The sequence below is a fragment of the Oncorhynchus clarkii genome, chromosome 15, assembly GCF_045791955.1.
Source record: "Oncorhynchus clarkii lewisi isolate Uvic-CL-2024 chromosome 15, UVic_Ocla_1.0, whole genome shotgun sequence".
Taxonomy (NCBI): Eukaryota; Metazoa; Chordata; class Actinopteri; order Salmoniformes; family Salmonidae; genus Oncorhynchus; species Oncorhynchus clarkii.
In genome coordinates, this window is record NC_092161.1 from 18,962,665 (window position 1) to 18,981,436 (window position 18,772).

General features: G+C 39.8%; 1 protein-coding gene across 3 annotated transcripts in view; it reads left to right on the top strand.

The window, feature by feature from the left end:
- The first annotated feature begins 2,376 nt into the window (after positions 1 to 2,376).
- Positions 2,377 to 18,772, top strand: part of LOC139367009 (5'-AMP-activated protein kinase subunit gamma-2-like) — a 97,407-nt gene continuing 81,011 nt past the window's right edge. Inside the window, exon 1 of one of the 3 annotated variants that reach the window (XM_071104857.1) lies at positions 2,377 to 2,952. In XM_071104857.1, coding sequence (XP_070960958.1) covers positions 2,872 to 2,952 — 81 coding nt within the window. In that variant the 5' untranslated portion in view covers positions 2,377 to 2,871. Of the gene's footprint in view, positions 2,953 to 13,914; positions 14,022 to 18,772 lie in introns of those variants that run through there. The other 2 variants (XM_071104858.1, XM_071104860.1) reach the window with 2 other exon arrangements.

An 18,772-nucleotide genomic window follows, 5' to 3' on the forward strand; every position in this document is an offset into this window, starting at 1 on the left:
TGACAGGTTGCAAGTTCAAATCCCCGAGCTATCAAGGTACAAATCTGTCGTTCTGCCCCTGAACAAGGCAGTTAACCCACTGTTCCTAGGCTGTCATTGAAAATAAGAATTTGTTCTCAACTGACTTGCCTAGTTAAATAAAGGTTAAAAAAAAAAAAAAATACCTGCAGGTGCCTTGGTGCAAGAGTGGGGTAACATCTCACAGCAAGAACTGGCAAATCTGGTGCAGTCCATGAGCAGATGCAGCTGGTGACCACACCAGGTACTGACTGTTACTTTTGATTTTGATACCCCCCGCCCCCCTCTTTGTTCAGGGACACATTATTCAATTTCTGTTAGTCACATGTCTGTGGAACTTGTTCAGTTTATGTCTCAGTTGTTGAATCTTGTTAAGCTCATACAAATATTTACACATGTTAAGTTTGCTGAAAATAAACGCAGTTGACAGTGAGAGGATGTTTCTTTTTTTGCTGAGTTTATTTATTGTTTATTCGTAAGTGTGCAGTAGATAACTGTTTAAAATGTTCTTTCATTCAGAAATTGTCACTGTTTTTGTTAAGTTTTGAACTGGGCCAGTAACTAGGCCTAGTCAGTGAGAGCACTGTGTAACACTTTAGAAAGTGATAGGGCCATCCAGTGAAAGTATTGTGAGATTTCTGTATTTTTACATGTCAATCAGGATTTTACTGTAAACATGCAAACTTAAACCTGAATTATATATTACATGATATTTGTGCGTCTGTAACTTTCTCACTCATCATTATTCACGATACATTCAGGATTATCTGCAACCATGGTAGCATCCACAGTAATGTAGAAGTGTTTAGAAACATTCTATTCTTATTTACAATAAAAGTGACTCCAAAATTACACAATACATTATTTACCATTCATTTCTATTGGGCACAAAATAATCTGAAACACAACCAAAACAAACAGGACATTCAACAAATTTGTAGTCACAAGCTTGATGTAGTCATTGCGTGCTATGAATATGGGAACAAATACTTAACCACTATGTACAAGAAGTGTACAAGAAGTGCTGTGTACAAGAAGTGCTGTAATGCCTATGGTTCATCTGATATGGATGATAATACCCTGAAATTAAAGCTGACAGTCTGCACTTTAACCTCATAGTTCTGGAGTACAAATCCAAAACAACAACGTGTCCCAATACTTTTGGCACTCACTGTCTATGATTGTAGCTCCACCTTGCCTCAGATGGAATTTTCACCATATTGCTTACATTTATCCAACCTGGGTGTAGGTAGAGACTAAGCTAGGCATTTTTCTGGACCGAGTCATAACAGGTATTGGAAAATGACTTCTAATTTGTATCTTCATGAAATCTTCAGGCTAATCTTCACAATATTGTGGAATGGCAGGGAAGCGAACCCAGGTTGCTGGTGTGAAAGGCAAACACCTTATGCATCGCACCAATTTTTATTGGGCTCATAGAGGGAGGATTCCTACACTGCTCTCTCCAAACAGTAAGCCACATCCCTGTGTGTCAACTATTCAGGCCCCTCACACATCCTGGGCCATGCGTTCCGATGGCCAAATGGTCACTAACCCACTTTTGACACCAGTGTAGCGAACCTGGGTTGCTGGTGTGAATGGCAAACATCATACGCATCATGCCAATAGGGTTTAACCCACTTTGTGGGAATTGTAATGTGTCTCATATTTAGCTCGAATATTTTTAAGTTGCCTGTTATTAAATCACAAATCCCTCTAAGTATAAATTCAACAATGGGTGGATCTCAATATTAAATGTATTTTTATCCTTTCCTTCAACTAAACTGATCTGAAAACAGGTAGGTGAAAACGTAATTAATTCCTGATAACTCGTTCCTATTCATGAATTGAGTTCGAGTTTCGAACAGGCCTGTCCGGCCAAACCAGTTAAGATGAGGAAGATGTGACATGGAGAAGAAGCCACTTTCTACTGTTGATATGGGCCCCATGTTTACCAAATCAATTGGATACTACGAAATTGGGGAGAAAAAGGGGTAAAAATATATATATATATATCAAGTGTAGTATTCCATTGAGACCACATGGTGGCCATATCGGAGAGGCTGGGACATTGATTATGATGATGACTGCAGATCATGAGAGTGAACTGTAGGGCCGCCATATGTTGGCCATTGTAGAAGGATTGTAAACAGAATCAGTCTAAAGCTTATTAGCTGGTGAATATGATGGTGTACGTCAAGAAAATATAATACTTTCACTTTTACTCAATTATAGGTCAGTCGCTTCCTCATGCTGCTGCCACAACGTAAACACAGCCATGTGACAATTCGGAGCTGCGCGCAAAGCTTGACGCACCCACTGGCACTGGTCCCACGATTAGCCCGAGCTGGTACCAGTGGCCACTGGCCAACCAACGTGCATGCGTACTTGTCTCTCCATTGTGAAGCGTGAACTCATCAAATCCTTTCTGGGAACGTCTGCATTTGCATTATAATACGACCTTCCTTGTTTCAATTGTGGATTTACTCTTGCAGTTTGTTGTCGTTTAAAATATCAGCGCGTGTCATAAGCTACCCAGAAGGGAAGGCTACATTTTATGCCAAGTGAATCGCATTCTGCGCGGTGTATTTTTTTGTCAGGTCTAAAATATCCGATCTCAAGCCGATAACTTTCATCAACACACGAGTTGAGTTTAGGAGCACATTAATGCGTACAGTACACGAACCTACTTGCCATAAGGACATCTGTCCGAATAATGTTTTTGCAGTGATTGTTTTGGTATGATTTACCACACTTCCACTGTTGCCAGTCTATCTAGCACGAGAGTAGCCAAAGTAACGCTTTTTAAAAACGATTTAATGAGTCCAGTTGTTTAGAGAATTCTAGAAAAATATGGGAAGCACAGCAAATGACTCCAAGAAGAGAGACGCGAAGACACCTAGAAAGAAGAGGACGCTTCGATTGAACATGCCCGTAAGTTTTTGTCTTCAGACATATTAATTGGGGCGAAATGATAACCTATTTACTATTTATGTTCGCTCTGCTCTGAATTTGGGCATGTAGCCTACATGTGGGCGGGGTTGTGGTATGTGTTTCCTTCAGTGAAATATACTGTTGCAACATTTTTTTGTTCTCCATAGTGTTTCTTTTGAATGTGTATACAATATATCCGCGGTAAAGAATGCCTGGCTCGGAATCTGTGACATATGTCATGCAGAAAATAGATTAACACAACACACACGCTTAGTTATCTCCATATTTATGGGGTTAGCCCAGTTGTTTGCGTTGAGATTCCTGTCTTCTTCATGCTGAGTGTAGGTTACATTTTATGAACCATATTCAATTTATGTTAAGTCCATGACAAGAAATGTACATTTTACAGCATGCACAAAGCATGCACAAAGCATTTTCAGGGCCATTCTAATAATAATAATATTAAATGTATAGCCATCATGACATAACTCAGTAGTAGTATACTCAAGAGATTTTCACAGCTTCCTCTTCGGCTGTAGGAGAGAGAATGTAACATCTGTATTCAGTTTGAGGTCAGCAGTCATCGTGAGTCATTCCAAGTCAGTATGATATCAGCTAGACCAAAGGCACTGAACAGATATCCTGTAATTACACGTTTAGGTGACAATAGTTAGTGGAGATACTAGGGATCATGCCTCATGATGTGACTACTAATAGGCAATCGATATCATTACTCACATATTCATGTGCACACACAGACACATACATGTTCTTATGTGGAGATATATGCTGTCATTATTGTCAGTGATGTTGCTGTTGTGCAAAATCCCAGCCCTTGAGAAGAGGGATGACCTTCAAATCAGTGATGCTGATGTTAAGGCAAATTCACATCATGGAACATTCTGTGATTTAGGGCCCTTCCTCATGGATCTCCAAACGCATCATGTGTTATAAAGGAAGTGGTCACAGACAGTTTATAACCAATGACCTGCTGGGCATCCATCTGCACTCCCTCAACAAGATGGTGTTTTATTTATGGAGCAAAAGAGCAGAAGGCCTGATTCCAAATTGACAAGGCTCTGCTCTTTCTGACCTTGTGGCCTTCGTCTCTACATTTTGTATACAAAGCTCTGCTGCACAAGCTTCGAACATATCTCACTTCTCTATTAAAGTAAAAAAAATACGGGGCACCAAACCCGCTCACAGGGTTGGTTAACTCTTGAGGTCCTTTGTGTCTCTACCAACCTAAGTAAATCAGCCTTCAACTTGAATACACCCCATGTTACAAACCTCCTTACATCTTGAACCCCTGGTGCCAATAGGTCAGTTTAGAACACAGCTGGGGGATGAATTCACTGAGGTTTGCAAGTGACGTGGTTTATGGTGGTTTATTAGTGTTGTGGTTGATTGTGGTAGTTTATTATTGTTGTGGTTGATTGTGGTGGGTTATTCGTGTGGTGGTAGATTATTAGTGTTGTGGTTGATTGTGGTGGGTTATTAGTGTTGTGGTGGTTTATTATTGTTGTGGTTGATTGTGGTGGGTTATTAGTGTTGTGGTGGTTTATTATTGTTGTGGTTGATTGTGGTGGGTTATTAGTGTTGTGGTTGTTTATTATTGTTGTGGTTGATTGTGGTGGGTTATTAGTGTTGTGGTGGTTTATTATTGTTGTGGTTGATTGTGGTGGTTTATTATTGTTGTGGTTGATTGTGGTGGGTTATTAGTGTTGTGGTGGTTTATTATTGTTGTGGTTGATTGTGGTGGGTTATTAGTGTTGTGGTGGTTTATTATTGTTGTGGTTGATTGTGGTGGTTTATAATTGTTGTGGTTGATTGTGGTGGGTTATTAGTGTTGTGGTGGTTTATTATTGTTGTGGTTGATTGTGGTGGTTTATTATTGTTGTGGTTGATTGTGGTGGGTTATTAGTGTTGTGGTGGTTTATAATTGTTGTGGTTGATTGTGGTGGGTTATTAGTGTTGTGGTGGTTTATTATTGTTGTGGTTGATTGTGGTGGTTTATTATTGTTGTGGTTGATTGTGGTGGTTTATTATTGTTGTGGTTGATTGTGGTGGGTTATTAGTGTTGTGGTGGTTTATTATTGTTGTGGTTGATTGTGGTGGTTTATAATTGTTGTGGTTGATTGTGGTGGGTTATTAGTGTTGTGGTGGTTTATTATTGTTGTGGTTGATTGTGGTGGGTTATTAGTGTTGTGGTGGTTTATTATTGTTGTGGTTGATTGTGGTGGTTTATTATTGTTGTGGTTGATTGTGGTGGGTTATTAGTGTTGTGGTGGTTTATTATTGTTGTGGTTGATTGTGGTGGGTTATTAGTGTTGTGGTGGTTTATTATTGTTGTGGTTGATTGTGGTGGTTTATTATTGTTGTGATTGATTGTGGTGGGTTATTTGTGTTATTGCTGTATCCTGCGGTTATTTTTTTTCTGTTTTATTGATTTATTGAATTATGTTTGAGAGTTGTTTGTTCTCAGTGCACTATTGCAAATGAAACTATGTTCTCAATTGGACTCCCCTGAATAAATAATAACTATAGTAATGGTGTACCAAGCTCACTAGAGAGCTACTAAGATGGAGGGAAGAGGGCTTTATTGGATTAGGGAAGAGAGCTTGGCTTGGAATTAATCCATATTCTTCAGCTCTTCTTCTTGTTAGGTTGTTTTTGGACAGGGCCTATATGTGCTCCAGATCACTGACCTTTGGCCATACCCTTCAGACAAGCTTGACGAGTTCTACAGGTACTTGTGATGTTTTTACCTGACGTCCAAGGACTCTCACACCTGGTAGTGATAAATCAAATCCAATTCAAATTTTATTTGTCACATACACATGGTTAGCAGATGTTAATGCGAGTGTAGCGAAATGCTTGTACTTCTAGTTCCGACCATGCAGTAATAACCAACGAGTAATCTAACCTAACAATTTCACAACAACTACCTTATACACACAGGTGTAAAGGGATGAAGAATATGTACATTAAAATATATGAAGTAGTGATGGTACAGAATGGCATAGGCAAGATGCAGTAGATGGTATAGAGTACAGTATATACATATGAGATGAGTAATGTTGTCACGTGGTTTATGGTGGTTTATTAGTGTTGTGGTTGATTGTGGTGAGTTATTAGTGTTGTGGTTGATTGTGGTGGATATTAGTGTTGTGGTTGATTGTGGTAGTTTATTAGTGTTGTGGTTGATTGTGGTTCGTCGTAACGAGACCAAGGTGCAGCGTGATAAACAAACTAACAAAACAATAAAACGAACGTGAAGCTATACACACTAGTGCTGACACAGGCAACTATACATAGACAATAACCCACGAAATACCCAAGGAATATGGCTACCTAAATATGGTCCCCAATCAGAGACAACGATAAACAGCTGCCTCTGATTGAGAACCAATCCAGGCAACCATAGACATAAAATCACCTAGACTAGAAACAACCCCATAAACATACAAAACCCTAGACAGGACAAAAACACATATATCACCCTCATCACACGCTGACCTGACTCAGGGCGTGACAAATGTAGGGTATATAAACATATAAAAGTGGCATTGTTTAAAGTGGCTAGTGATACATGTATTACATAACGATGGCAAGATGGTATAGAGTACAATATATACATATGAGATGAGTAATGTAGGGTATGTAAACATTATATTAAGTGGCATTGTTTAAAGTGGCTAGTGATACATTTTTTACATCCATTTTTCCATTATTAAAGTGGCTGGAGTTGAGTCAGTATGTTGGCACCAGCCACTCAATGTTAGTGGTGGCTGTTTAACAGTCTGATGGCCATGGGTAAGGAAAAGTCATAGAATTCCATTGGTCAGGAATCTGATGCTCAATTATTATTGGTGATGACAATAGATGTTCCCACCGTTTCAATCTATCTTATCTTCCTTTGTGCCACTATGCTATTTCTATGACATGCCCAAGATAAATGTACAAAACCAAATGCCCAACATTTGTGGAAACGGTAAGAAGCTCTGCCCTGTTCTCATAAACATGGGAAATGGTTTCCTTTTGTGTTTATCGTTGAATAACAAAAAACAAAAAAAATGCAATTTGAATAGGTCTTCCTGCGTATCCCCTCTTCCATACGTGTAGGTCTACTTATAATGTCCAACTGTAGTGCAGTATGTTGTTGACCAAACAAATGCAGTAGTGTTGACTTTGAGAAGTTACACACTGATTTGTGTGATTCACTGTTACGTTAGATTGCCCCATATTGACTCGGATGCCGTTATGCCTGCTTGACACAAAAGACAAGGTCACTTGGGTTTATGTCAGTTCTATAGTGTAGGCGTAAAGAATTCCCCTCTTTCTCTATCATGTGCAATGCTGGGCAACGGGTTTTATACGTGACACCAGACATGCTTAGGAGACAGTGGATCACCATACATCCCTACAACTAGCGATAGGAATCTGATTTGTATTTTATCCATACAGCTATTTTTGAAACACCACTGGCACATACATTTAGCCTACAACATATCTGAGGTATGTTAATTTGCAGGGGTATGCTTATGTGGTTTGTGACTGTGCTGGGTGGATATGGTATGGCTCGGATATTAGAGGAAGCACTGATGTGTCTCACAATGGAACATGTTGGCAACGTTTACTCTCTTTGTTTTCTGCTGCTGGTGATTTTATGCTAAGAGCAGACAGAGAAAGGGTTATATTCCTTATTAATTGTGATGATAACAGTATTGATTAGGCTTTGCACAGTGCTGTTGTATGTTTGGAGTGGAGTAGTTGTTTTGGGAGGAGCATGGGTTATCTCCAAATCATCGGTTGGTCAATATTTAGGCTACTATTGACAGACTGATGAATCGGATGCAAATTTCAGGAGACACCCATTTGACATTTTGTCTGGATAAACATGTAGATGTGAATCTCACCTTTTGCTCCTTTTTTACATGTTTTCGTTATTCTATTGAAAGGAAAAAACTTGTTCTAATAGAATGAATGCATGTACAGATTTACTTCTCTGATCATACAATTCTCTGTCATACAGTATAAAAGTACATATCAAAAGTAAGTTGAAAAATAGGTACATGACTGTATACGTACATATACGCTCCCCATGGACGATGAGTCCACAATGGACCATGGTGACAATATTTACCTCTCTTTTGTTGTATTGTGTCTTGACAATAGGCCGGTGCAGTGTTTATGGCCGTGCCTCTGTGCAAATACTTGTGTAAATTTGGAACGGTGTAATGTTGATTCTATGTTGTTGTTGGGTTAATTTGCATTGGAAAACATTTGACTTCACAAAATACTTGAGTTTTTAAAGTATTTCTTTTAAGGGGTGTGTGACAAATCCTTTTGTAAAGAGACATTTGAAGTTCAGGGACTCTCGCCAGACCAATCAAGCGCCCGCTGAAGTTCTCAAAGAAGTTCTCAAATTTTAACCAACACAGTGAGGTATGTATGTGTAGCAGATGACGCAGGGGGCTTATCTGCAACTTCCTCTTCCTCTGTCTGTGTGCGGAAGAGGAAATGTGTTTGTCTGTATAGACTTTACGGAAAGATGGACTCGTTTGTTTTTTTTATTACAGATGTTAGCAATTATATTAGTTTCTCATTGTGTTTTGGAGCTATCATTTCTATTTTGAGGTATCTTATTAATGTAATGTGCTTGAATGTATTTTTTTTACGGGCCTGCCAACTAATTGGTAGTTTAGTCAGTTAAGGTAGCATTAATGCATTGGTTACATGCATGATAATAGCATGTACTTACAGGATGCAATTAAATAAGATGTCATATGGAGGAAATTGAGAACTATGGATTAGACAATTATGGACTATTTGACTAATGGGAAATAATATTGTATGTTTTCATGTTGTAGAGGTTCAAACCAAGGTCAAGGTTGTGCCATTTATACTTAGCCTGGGGAATTCAACCTAAAATCCCAATGGAGACACATGCATCTTGTTGGAATGTTCAATTTGTCCTGGACAAAGATTCCCATGTAACTACACATCATGAGGTACAGTGATGCGATTGGGGCAAAAAAGTTACAATGTATCATATTATTGGCTCCCGAGTGGCACAGCGGTCTAAGGCACTGCATCTCAGTGCAAGATGCGTCACTATAGTACCTAGTTTGAATCCAGGCTGTATCACATCCAGCCACGATTGGGAGTCCCATAGGGGGCGCCTATATTGTATTTACTTTGCCACCATGGCCCTTATCTCACCTCATTTGCTCACATTGTATATAGACTTAATTTTCTACTGTACTATTGACTGTACGTTTGTTTTACTCCATGTGTAACTCTGTGTTTGTAACGGCTTTCATCGGAAGAAGAGGAATACAATTCAGCAGGGTACGTGTTCATCTTTAATGAATTGCACTGAACACTGAATACACAAAACAACAAAAGGGAAAACCGAAACAGTCCTGCAAGGTGAATAAGGCTAAACAGAAATGAACTACCCACAAACTAAGATGGCAACACAGGCTACCTAAGTATGATTCCCAATCAGAGACAACTAAAGACAGCTGTCCCTTATTGAGAACCATACCCGGCCTACCTGGTTAAATAAAGGTGAAATAAAATAAATGAAAATAAACAATTGGCCCAGTGTCGTCCGGGTTTGGCCGGAGTAGGCCGTCATTGTAAATGAGAATTTGTTCTTAACTGACTTGCCTAGTTAAATAAAAAGTGATGTGACCAATTTAGATTTGTGTATGTCTTTCATTTCACTAGTGTGTCAATACATATTTATGTTGGCTGTTCAATAAATACCTTATTTTTATTTTTTTTTTATTTTACCTTTATTTAACCAGGCAAGTCAGTTAAGAACAAATTCTTATTTTCAATGACGGCCTGGGAACAGTGGGTTAACTGCCTGTTCAGGGGCAGAACGACAGATTTGTACCTTGTCAGCTCGGGGGTTTGAACTCACAACCTTCCGGTTACTAGTCCGACGCTCTAACCACTAGGCTACCCTGCCTACCACTAGGCTACCCTGCACTTATACAGTGCAGTGGTGAGACATTTCGATAATCAATAATTCCGTGTCTTAAACAATGCCTGGTTAATGCTCGTTGGGTAAAGGATACCTGCACATTAGTTGTCTGACAAAAAATCGGTCAGTAAGTGCTGAATTGTCTTGCTTTCAACAAATGCTCAAGTTTCCAGTGATAAAATATGCATTGCCATAAAAATAGATCTAGTTTTATGCATGTATGCCAGTTAAAATCACGAGTGGTCAAAGTAAGCTCAATGGGAGTTATAATAATAACACACGCAGCTTTTCCTTGTGTTTAATCAAAAACAGTATTTTGGAGAATACATCTGTGATGACATTATTGTTTCTTTGCTATGGGGTTTGGCTTGGGGGGAAAGGGGTCATCCTCTGACTACATAAAACATGTCAGATTGGAACCAAGTCCAAATCTTAGGGTATATTCTTCTGTTCCACAGAATGTGGTCTTTGAATTTGTTCATCTCCAGAACATTCAGATAGATCTACATCCTACACAGTGTTTCACAGTTGTAAAGCCAAAAGTTATGGAAACACTGAGATGATGATACAAATTCTGCTTGAGAAACAAGTGTTGAGAAAGCTACTATAGGAGGAGCATTGGAGTCTCTGCCTGATTTAGAATTTTCCTCAGAACAACATCCAAAACAGAACAGTGGGTTCTTCATATAATATCTGTGGACTTGGATACAGTGTGGTGGGATTGACTAAGGGTTTAAAATACTTATGAAGAATTTGAGGCGAGGTTAGTTCAGCTTAAACTGTTTGGAGGTTAAACAATCGGCGTCTATTAATAGCTTTTACCCACAATAAACAAAGGTGGCAGTTTGAACTTGAAAGGCTTGACGGACAAAATGCATTGCCCACAGCACATTCTGTTTTTTTCTTATCAATGTCTTCCAAACTAGCAAGTGAGTTAGTATTCAAAGAAGGAGCGCTCTTTCTCGGAGAATGACACATCTAGGCTGGCAAATGAAAGGGTTCGTTAAAAAAACAGAGGAACTCAGAAGAATAGAGTTGGGGCATAATTGAAACCAATGTTGGAATGGAGTTGAAGCAATTATTTTAAATGAAGACATTTCCCCTTCATTAACTACAGCTCATGAACATAATGTGGGTTGTGTGTTTTTCAAAGCACTCAACCGATTTTGATTTTATCTACCAAAACTGTATGAAAGCATCCATAAAGTCTTCATAAGCCCTACATAGATGCTTCACAAGTACATTCATACTTTATAAAGGGTGATATAAAAGGTCCTTATTTACCAAATAGGGTTTGGCCGATTTTTATATGATTAAATCCAAAATCATGATATTTGACTATGACAGTATATTGTGAAGTGCAAAACGATATATCGTGATGTTCAAGACTACTATTTGAACTTTACAACTTTAGGCTGTATCAATATGTTGAAAATGAAGTCTAAAGAATTAACTAAGCTTTATTTTTTTTGCCATACTAAGATTATTTAATGAGAATGTGACAATATTACAGTAAATAAGCACGAATTGCACTGTTTGGAATGATCTAGTCATTACCGGTGCAGAATGATTATATCGGATATCACGATATTTAGAGTGGCATATCTTAGAAGAGGTCTCCCAATTATCACCCAACCCTATAAAGCCAAATATCACCCAACCCTATAAAGCCAAATGTGGCCTAACGCTATTCTCAACCTTAGTGTGACATTTGTTTCAGGGGTGATTTCTGAAGCATTTATAGAGCCCCGACAAAAGGCTTTTTACAAAGGCTTAATTAAAAACGTATGTTTAGTTTCAAGTGGGACCATTATTTTACAGTAACTGTCACGCCTGTGAATTGTGTTTGTTCTTTCATGCCACAGATGATCCATTATATTGACCAGATACTCAAGTGGCAACTCTAACAATGAAAATAAATGTCTTCAAAATGGAAGGCAGTCAGGAGGAGGCAAGAACAGGTGGGACTATTCTGGCCTTTTCCTCTCTGACTGGGCGTATCAAGCATGGCCAGAGAGGAAGAGGTGACGCGAGCGGGATCACTAGGCCAAAAACCTGTCGTCTCCAGCAGGTGGCTTCTTATTTCACCGAGCAAGGGGCTCACCAAGCAAGGAGTTTTTGTATGGAGGTCAATGAGTGTTGAATTTGTTTAACAAAAAATGCTATGGCTTATTTGCTACGTGTGACTTTTTTGATCAACTAGAAGTTTCGCAATGCTTAGATTGTTACGAGTGGACTGATATAAGTAGGACACGTGTTGTGCCTGTTGTTCGCACGTGCATCTGCCGTCTCATTGGTTAAAATGGTCCCACCTTATCTTGCCTCCTCCATATTGCCTTCCATTTTTGAATACATGTATTTTCATTGTTAGAGCTGCCAATAGAGTATCTGGTCAATATAATGGATCATCTGTGCCATGAAAGAACAATAAGAATCTGTTGATGATTGACAGACAAAGCTCCTCCTACCTCTGTAACTGTGCATTCCTCATAATGAAACGCTAACCTCTCAAATTGAAGAGAGACATCACAACATGGAAACGCTGACTCCAAATAGAAGCCCCGTAGCTTGAATGTGATCTGCGCCTCCACATAATTATTGCCATTACTCAATGCAAGCATTGCAATTTTGATATTTGAGGTGTGTTTGTTATTTTTTTCTAGACATAGCCCATTACTTGCACCAACTTTTCATGATATAATGTGTGAATTCTATAGTTTAATTTTGAATTTAAAAAGCATGGGGTCATTGCCCACCGTGTTTCTGTTGTTCAGTCGCCGGGATTGGCTCGATAAAGCGTCCAAAATAGTTCGGAGGAGTTTGTGCATATATTATGATGACATTTTGTTAGTTTTTGTTAGTTTTGGACTTCAATTAGGATTTTTTTCGGCTGTTCGGGCACACTGCATTTTTTATAGAGGCAAGCCGAAGTTTAGATCCCGAAGTCTACGCCCCTTCGTCTGTGATTGGTCACCAGTAGGGATTCTTCAATAAAGTCTTTGTTGTCATTACCGAGAGACGACTCGTTTTCATGTAAATTCTTTCTTTAAGAAATACTGCACCAAACATCTTAGATGTACAATTGCGCGACTAAGATGTACTCAGTAAAAACTTCAAGATTAATGATAGATTTCTTGAGTTACTTTAAATTAATTCTGACTATTTTGAGGAAATGTATACTGGCTACGGTGTTTCAAAATGGACAAACAGTACTATTGCCGCTTTTTGTAAGGGAGCATGTGAGCGAGCACACTCGTTAGCTTCAGCCGAACAGAAGCATGCTGACGCCTTAACAACAGCCACACTATATGATAAAGGCTCAACATTTCTGCCACTGGCAAAACTTTGTCAGAGCCTACGACTGCACGTAGTGGTACTTAACCAGCAGATCTAGACCCTGTCACGCTGAACGAGCCAAGAAGTCCGACAATTGTTTACAGACCTAAGAATTTGCCCACAATGTAACATTTGTCTGGGACTGCAAAATCGAGGCATTAGACGGTTACAATCGTACAGTCTGCAGGCCTTAGCCAGTTATCCATTAGCTGAGTCATCCAACTACACTCAACCATAGAGAAGAGTAGGACAGAGGAACAGGGATTGATGGAGGAGGGGGGGGGGGGTGAGGAGGACTAAGATCCTTCTTTATCTCTCTCCCCTATGAGGTTCATCAAATAGGATTTGTAAGCGCTTGAGGCAGCACTTTTGTTAACTATCTCATTACAGCATAGCTAAGTACTCATTATGCAACACTGGACTAGCCTTGCGCTCAGGGAAAGGCTACTGTTTAGGCAGCTAGACTTTGAGTTGTGATTTTTAGAGCTCAAACAGATTAACATCACTGGCAATTGGTTTTTCTCTCGATACCGAAAGGCAGGTTTTTTTTTCCCAGACTGCTTTTCAAGGCTGGAGGAGGAAGGTCAAAGTGAGCTCCGGTCTTGGGGGAAGGAAGTTTTTCTCCACTTGTCATTCTCCTCTTGCCTGCACGTAGATAAGAACACGCAGTTGTTCAGAAACATATGCACGGCAGAGGGGATTTTGCTGGTTGTTCTGCACTTTGGGAGTAAAGGTAAATTAAAAAGTGTGTGAGTGTTGGACTGGAGTTGGGTTTGTGTTCTAAACTGAAGACATGCAAAGAGGAGATGGTGATTGGAATGAGAAGAGAAATCAAAGTCTGGTGGGGAATATTTGTTACAAGGTTCTATTTGTTACTTGCTCAGAATATGTAGTAGCTGGATCCACTGTAGTAGCTGGATCCACTGTGGTAGCTGGATCCACTGTAGTAGCTGGATCCACTGTAGTAGCTGGATCCACTGTGGTAGCTGGATCCACTGTAGTAGCTGGATCCACTGTAGTAGCTGGATCCACTGTAGTAGCTGGATCCACTGTAGTAGCTGGATCCACTGTAGTAGCTGGATCCACTGTAGTAGCTGGATCCAATGATGCAATTCCCCATTTCCATTCATTTCAAAACGTATAATTGTTTCTCCCACTATGTTGTAAACCAGGGGTGGGGAATATTGTCCTACAAGGGAAGGTTTAAGTGCAGGCTTTTGTTCCAACAAAACAGTAACACAGCTGATCCCAGGGTCTACAGATGGAAATATTTACAGAAATGTTGTTTGATGTACTTTGTCAATTTTACATGACACTTCTCTAATCAATGTCTTGGTTAAAGTCTGTGATTAGTTGATTAGTAGAAGTGGAATGAAAACACAAAAACACTGATTCCCAGGGTATTTTTTAAATTTTTTTAAGTTGCATCATCTACAATCCTTTAATTGTGAAGGTATTTTTAAATAAGCATGTGATACAAAGTGCAAAATAATAAAATCCGGACTAAGAACTTTGTTAATGCATTTATTATCAGTGTGTAGACTTTTAGGAAAACTAAGTGCACAGTGTACAGTTCAAGCCTTTCCCGGATTTCATGTGGCCTTCAGCGGAGTGGTCTAACTTGGAATTGTATCTTGGGCTGTCCTGTTTCTGTTTTAAGAGTGTGTACTGTAGACCACAGACAACAAGAGGGGGTCTGGCACAGGCATCAAGGTTCAACTGACAAACATGAGTGCAAGGTCAACCAATCTGGGCCAGCTGGGAACAGCATGTCGTGTGGTTAAGATCGCCTGGTCCCTAGTCTGTTTGTGCTGTATTGCAAACTGTTTATGACCCTGGACCACTCTGGCAAGACAGCACAAATAGATCTGTGATCAGGGTAGGGTTAAGATGCACACACTCCAGATATGGTACAGGGGCCTTGTGTGTGTGATACACATTTTCATTTGTTTAATTTTGGATGGATGGACTTCTTAGCAGAGAAACTTGAAAAAAATATATGGTTAGAGGGGGGGGCAAAGAGGGGGGGATTGGAGTAAGAATGAGACAGAAGTGAACAGTAGGATGACAGAGGATGTTTCCCATTATGTTGAATTGATTCAATTCCTCATTATTCTTTCTGTAATAACCACTAATAGATTAAAGTACCTGGTCGATTGCATATTTTATTTCTTTTCTGGCCCTTTCCTCATGCCAACTAAGGTAAGAAACGATTAAAGACTTTTAGGATGTGGCCAGAGAGCCACTAGCGCTGAAGTTCATCTTTATGGCTGTGATGTCACCGACACTAACGATCTGTAGGATTTATGAGGTCATCATTCTTTTGTGGCTATCATCATTGATGCGATTGGGTAAAAGGCTGGCCTTCATTTATGCACATGGTTGGTTCACTCAAGATTGGACCTGTCAGTCAGTTGTCATCGGCAACAAGGAGGGATTTGTATTTAGGAAAGATTTGTTCTCCTGACACAATTCTAACCATTGAGTGGTAAGAATGTTTCTCAAGTCCTACAGTGCATTCGGAAACTATTCAGAGCCCTTGACTTTTTCCACATTTTGTGATGTTACAGCCTTATTCTAAAATGGTTTAAATAGTTTTTTCCCCCTCATTAATCTACACACAATACCACATAATAACAAAGCAAAAACAGGTTTTTAGACATTTTACAAATGTATTAAGAATAAAAAACACATCACATTTACAGAAGTATTCAGACCCTTTACTCAGTACTTTGTTGAAGCAGTAGTTTGTTGAATCCTCTCAAGCTCTGTCAGGTTGGATGGGGAGTGTTGCTGAGAGTCCTTTAGGTGCCTTTAGGCAAACATCAAGCTGGCTGTCTTTTACTGAGGAGTGGCTTCCATCTGGTCACTACCATAAATGCCTGATTGTTAGAGTGCTGCAGATATGGTTGTCCTTCTGGAAGGTTCTCAAATCTCCACAGAGGAACTCTGGAGCTTTGTCAGAGTGACCATCGGATTCTTGGTCACCTCCCTGACCAAGGCCCTTCTCCCCCGATTGCTCAGTTTGGCCGGGTGGCCAGCTCTAGGAAGAGTCTTGGTGGTTCCAAACTTTTTCCATTTAAGAATGATGGAGGCCACTGTGTTCTTGGGGACCATCAATGCTGCAGACATTTCTTGGTACCCTTCCCCATATCTGTGCCTCGACACAATCCTGTCTCTGAGCTCTACGGACAATTCCTTCAACCTCATGGCTTGGTTTTTGCTCTGCCATACACTGTCAACTGTGGGTCTTATATAGACAGGTGTGTGCCTTTCCAAATTATGTCCAATCAATTGAAATTACCACAGGTGAACTCCAATCAAGTTGTAGAAACATCTCAAGGATGATCAATGGAAACAGGATGCACCCGAGCTCAATTTCGAGTCTCATAGCAAAGGGTCTGAATACTTATGTAAACATTTTTTTATTGAAAAACCTTTGTCATTATGGGGTATTGTGTGTAGATTGATGAAGAGGATGTAACGTAACAAAATGTGGAAAAAGGGAAGGGGTCTGAATTCTTTCCGAATGCACTGTATACACCGAACAAAAATATAAACACAACGTGAAACAATTTCAAAGATTTTACTGAGTTACATATAAGGAAATCTGTCAATTGAAATAAATTCATTAGGCCCTAATCTATGGATTTCACATGACTGGGAATACAGATACTATATGCATCTGTTGGTCACAGATACCTTGAATGGGAGTAGATCAGAAAACCAGTCAGTATTTGGTGTGACTACCATTTGCCTCATGTAGCACGACACACCCCCTTTGCATAGAGTTGATCCGGCTGTTGATTGAATGTTGTCCCACTCCTCTTCAATGGCTGTTCCATGTTGCTGGATATTGATGGGTACTGGAACACGCTGTTGTACACGTCAATCCAGAGCATCCCAAACATGTTCAATGGGTGACATGTCTGGTGAGTATGCAATTGTGTTCGCTGTCCATCCTCCCCATACCATAACCTCACCACCAACATGGGGCACTCTGTTCACAACATTGACATCAGCAAACCGCTTGCCCACACGATGCCATACACACTGTCTGCCATCTGCCCGGTACAGTTGGAGATTACGGTAAAGAAATGTAAATGAATTTATCTGGCAACAGCTCTGGTGGATATTGCATCCAATAGCATGCTCCCTGAACTTAAGACATCTGTGGCATTGTGTTGTGTGACCAAACTGCACATTTTAGAGTGGCCTTTGATTGTCCCCAATACAAGGTTCACCTGTGTAATGATCATGCTGTTTAATCAGCTTCTTGATATGCCACACCTGTCAGGTGGATGGATTATCTTGGCAAAGGAGAAATGCTCAGTAACAGGGATATAAAGAAATGTGTGAACAAAATTTCAGAGAAATAAGCTTTTTGTGTGTATGGAACATTTCTGGGAGCTTGGGACCACTACTTGTTGCGTTCATATTTTTGGTCAGTGTACAAGGGGTACCAGTACAGAGTCACTGTGCCAGGGTACGAGGTAATTGAGGTAGATATGTACATATAACTAGGAATAAAGTGACAGATCGTAAACAGTACCAGCAGTGTATGTGATGAGTCAATGCAAATAGTCCGGGTAGCTATTTAACTAACTACTTATCAGTCTTATGGCTTGGTGGTAGATGTTCAGGGTCCTGTTGGTTCCAGACTTGTTGCGTTGGTACCACTTGGTGTACGATAGCAGAGAGAACAGTCTATGACTTTGACCAACACTTTACATGTTGCGTTTATATTTTTGTTCAGTGTAAATTAACTATTTTTATAAATATAAACCATTTCTAGTTAGAAGCTGAAATCAATGGCCTTGCTCTTTTTGTCTTGAGGTGTCAATCATTATTCTGGTCCCAGATCTGTGTGTGCTTTCAACTCCTATGGTCATTGGCGTGACAAGGATGTACAAACAAACCTGGGACCAGTCTAGCCAAGTTAACACGTTCTGGAGAAGTGTTCAAGGCAGGTACTCCTTTTGGACATGGCAGTGAAAGGAGAGAAGGATAGTTCCATTCAATGATGACGGGTATCAGGAGGAACCATGACAGTTAGGTGGGGGAGAGATGAAAGGCAGTCACTTTCTCATGGAATTGGGTTTCAAAGAACCGGTTTTAACATTGCACATTCAATACATGTTTTCCTGCCTGCACAAGTATGATAGTGGAGCATGAAAAGTCTTGAGATCAGCATTCTAAAGGTGATTGTTGGAGGTCATTGTCATTAACACAAACAAGATCTTGGGAACTGAGTGTGTGCTTCGAAAGTCAACTCTCTGATTTAGATGATCATAGAGATTATATTATTAGATACTGTATTATATTAGATTACGTTTTTATAATGTTATATGCAGTAGATGCTTCTGGAATCAAATGTTATGTCATACAAACGGTGGAAAAAGGATTCTGGCTTTGCTAATAAATGATTTGTGAAGGCAGTGTTTTCTTTGCGGGGGTGGTGGGAGGCGGGGCTGCCACGAGTCC